The sequence below is a fragment of the Cebus imitator genome, unplaced genomic scaffold (genome assembly GCF_001604975.1).
Source record: "Cebus imitator isolate Cc_AM_T3 unplaced genomic scaffold, Cebus_imitator-1.0 Scaffold399, whole genome shotgun sequence".
Taxonomy (NCBI): Eukaryota; Metazoa; Chordata; class Mammalia; order Primates; family Cebidae; genus Cebus; species Cebus imitator.
Genome location: NW_016107714.1, coordinates 428,452 through 432,043, shown reverse-complemented (window position 1 = coordinate 432,043; position 3,592 = coordinate 428,452). Strand labels below are relative to the sequence as shown.

The window sequence follows — 3,592 nt, the reverse complement described above, 5'->3', positions numbered from 1 at the left end:
TCCAGTTTCTTTTCTTATAATAAATGACTGATTTTATGTGATGATAGATGTTATCAAGGTGTTTGCCTCTTAGAAATGATTGTCTTTTCTGACTTTGCTACAGGTATAAAGGAAAAAAGATCACTAATGACTTTATAGTCCTATTTTTATTATACTATTTTAGGAAAAATGTTTTATGTTGTGTTTTATTCCTCAAGCTTTAAAAGAAATTAAACAGGAAAGTTAAACTTACCTATGGCTCAAATGCCTTACACAGTGATGTTTTGTATAACTATTGTTAATCCTTCCAGCTCAGCAAAGGTAAGGGGGGAAAGTATGCATTCTTAATTGTGTATCTCTAACACCTGGTCCACAAAACTGAGTTTTATAATCTTGGCTCTATCAGTGATAATAAATTGATGGCCAAGAATCTTAGAAGAATGTAGTGGATTCATTGGCTCCTTACCCAGTCCTCAGTAACCATCTGCCTTAGCAGACAGGAATGTAGTTCCTTCGTGTTTCCCAGGGCTGTGTTGTTTATAAAACATCTATCCTGGCATTTCCTCCTGCCACATTATCTCCCTTTTTTCTCCCAGTTATAACTGTCACTTTCAGGATAATTCTCTAGGGAATTTACAGTAATCTTCAGCAGACTGTAGGTGATTTATTAAAGTTAGCTATAACTTCTGTTGACAAAATGTGAATGAACCTGTTTTAATTACAACTTGCACATTTGTTAATATTTTTGAAAAATTTATCAGTAAAACATTTTTTCTCTCCAGATATGAATATCATTGGGCAGATGGTACTAATATTAAAAAGCCAATCAAATGTTCTGCACCAAAATACATTGACTATTTGATGACTTGGGTTCAGGATCAGCTTGATGATGAAACTCTTTTTCCTTCTAAGATTGGTGAGTTAACATTGTAGAAGTATTCTCTCTTTTTTAAAAATTTTATTTTATTAATATAAATAGAGATGAGGTGTCTCACTATGTTGTCCAGGCTGGTCTCAAACTCCTGGCCTCAAGTGATCCTCCTGCCTTGGCTTCCCACAGTGCTGGGATTATAGGCTTGAGCCAGTGTGTCCAGCCTGTTTCTGTTTTTAACATTGTTATACTAGTAGAGACTGCCAAATTCTCCTCCAAAAAGCTTGTACCAGCGTGCACTCCTCCAGCCATGTTTGTGTTTGGCTATATTTCTTCACGAACACTCGTTATTATTCCTTTTTTAATATTTTCTAATTTGATTAAATTTCTGTTTTAATGTACATTTAAAAAGCACTGATGAGGCCGGGCACGGTGGCTCAAGCCTGTAATCCCAGCACTTTGGGAGGCCGAGGCGGGTGAATCACGAGGTCAAGAGATCGAGACCATTCTGGTCAACATGCTGAAACCCAGTCTCTACTAAAAATAAAAAAATTAGCTGAGTGTGGTGGCACGTGCTTGTAGTCCCAGCTACTCGGGAGGCTGAGGCAGGAGAATTGCTTGAACCCGGGAGGCAGAGGTTACAGTGAGCCGAGATCTCGCCACTGCACTCCAGCCTGGTGCCTGGCGACGTAGCGAGACTCTGTCTCAAAAAAAAAAAAAAAAGTATTGATAAGATTGAGCATTTTAGCATTTTTTTGTGTTATTGATTGTTTTCTGCTTATATCTTTCATCTATTTCTGTATAAAAGATATTAGCGCTTTGTCATACATGTCGTATATATTTTTCCCGGGGTTATCTTTTGTCTCATTTTGTTCATGGAGTATTTTTGCTATATACAACCTTATTGTTTTGTCCTATTCATTATATCTTTTGCGACTTGGTTTTAATATAACAATTAGAAAGCTTTTCCCTGCTTCAAGATTATAAAAATCTTGTTTTTTTCTTTTCTTCTTCCTGTTTTATTTTCTTTTTTTGAGACAGAGTCTCATTCTGTTGCCCAGGCTGGAGTGCAGCAGCTCGATCTTGGCTCACTGCAACCTCCACCTCCCAGGTTCAAGCGATTGTCCTGCCTTAGCCTCCCTAGTAGTTGGGACTACAGACGCATGTCACCACGCCTGGCTAATTTTTTTTTTCTTTTTCTTTTTTTAAATATTTTATTTACATCCAAGTACTTGCAGCATTGGCTAATTTTGTATTTTATTAGAGACAGGGTTTTACCATATTTGTCAGGCTGGTCATGAACTCCTAATCTCAAGTGATCTACCTGCCTTGGCATCCCAAAGTGCTGGGATTATAGGCGTGAGCCACCAGGCCAGGGCAGGAAGGTTTTTTTTCCAGTGCTACATTAATTTTTTTCCAAATAGAAATACTAATCAGTTTGTCCCAATACCATTTATTAAACACATTTGCCTTTTCTCCCCTGATTATCTTTTGCACACAACAAATTGCCACATACTTTTCTGTGTTTTAGTCCCTTTATCCATTCCTGTAGAAATTCCACACTTTTAGTGACTGTGGACATGCATCTGATAGCATCTTGTAAGGACAGTCTCCCTTCCTTGCTCCTTTTCAGAATATTCACAGCTATTCTGGGCTATTTGTTTTTCCAAAGAACTTAGAAACATTTTGTCAAGGTAAAAAAAAAAAAATTAGATTTTAATTATGACTATGTTTAATTTTTTTTTGGGGGGGTGGCCTGAGTTTCACTCTTATTGTCCAGGCTGGAGTGCAATGGCATGATCTTGGCTCACCACAACTTCCACTTCCCGGGATCAAGTGATTCTCCTGACTCAGCCCCTTGAGTAGCTGGGATTACAGGCATGTGCTCCCACGCCCAGCTAATTTTGTATTTTTAGCAGAGATAGGGTTTCTCCATGTTGGTCAGGTTGGTTTCAAACTCCTGAGCTCAGGTAATCCACCTGCCTTGGCCTCCCAAAGTGTTGGGTTACAGGTGTGAGCCACCGCACCTTGCCGACTATATTTAATTTTTATAGATAGGGATTCTTTTTCTCTTTACTGAATCTTCCTAGCCAAGAACAAGATATTGTCCATTTATTCATGTCTTTAGCTTTATTTTCTCTTGTAAAATTCTGTAGTTTATGTCAGTCGTTCAAGTTTCTTAATTTTATTCTAGGCATTTTATGTCTTTTATTGATAATCTGGTTTCCAGCTTCTTATTTGGTGTATAGGAAAGCTGTTAGTTTTTATTTTTTAATTTATTTTTTATTTGTTTTTGAGACAGTGTCTCACTCTGTTGACCAGGCTGGAGTGCAGGGGTGTGATCACAGCTCAGTGGAGCCTTGACTTCCTGGGCTCCAGAGATCCTCCTACCATAGCCTCCCAAGTAGCTGGGACCATAGCCATGTACCACTGCACCTGGCTAATTTTACTTTTTATAGAGATGAGGTCTCATTTTGTTGCCCAGGCTAGTCTCGAACTCCTGGGCTCAAGCACCCCTCCTTTCTCAGCCCCCCAAAAAGTATTGGGATTACAGTTGTGAGCCACTGGTAGACTCGCTGTGGATTTTATTTAAATTTTATAATTAATCATTAAACTTTTTCTGTTAGTTTTTGGTTGGTTCTCTTGAATTTTTAAAGTATACAACCATGTCATATAAGATAGTGTTCATTTTGTCTCTTCCTTTCTGATAATACATTCTTTTTTTTTTTTTTTTTTTTTTTT

General features: G+C 37.8%; 1 protein-coding gene across 1 annotated transcript in view; it reads left to right on the top strand.

The window, feature by feature from the left end:
- MOB1A (MOB kinase activator 1A) overlaps nt 1-3,592 on the top strand; it is a 30,417-nt gene that overhangs the window by 14,056 nt on the left and 12,769 nt on the right. Inside the window, exon 4 of the mRNA XM_017508693.2 lies at nt 762-895. Coding sequence (XP_017364182.1) covers nt 762-895 — 134 coding nt within the window. The remainder of the gene's footprint in view (nt 1-761; nt 896-3,592) is intronic.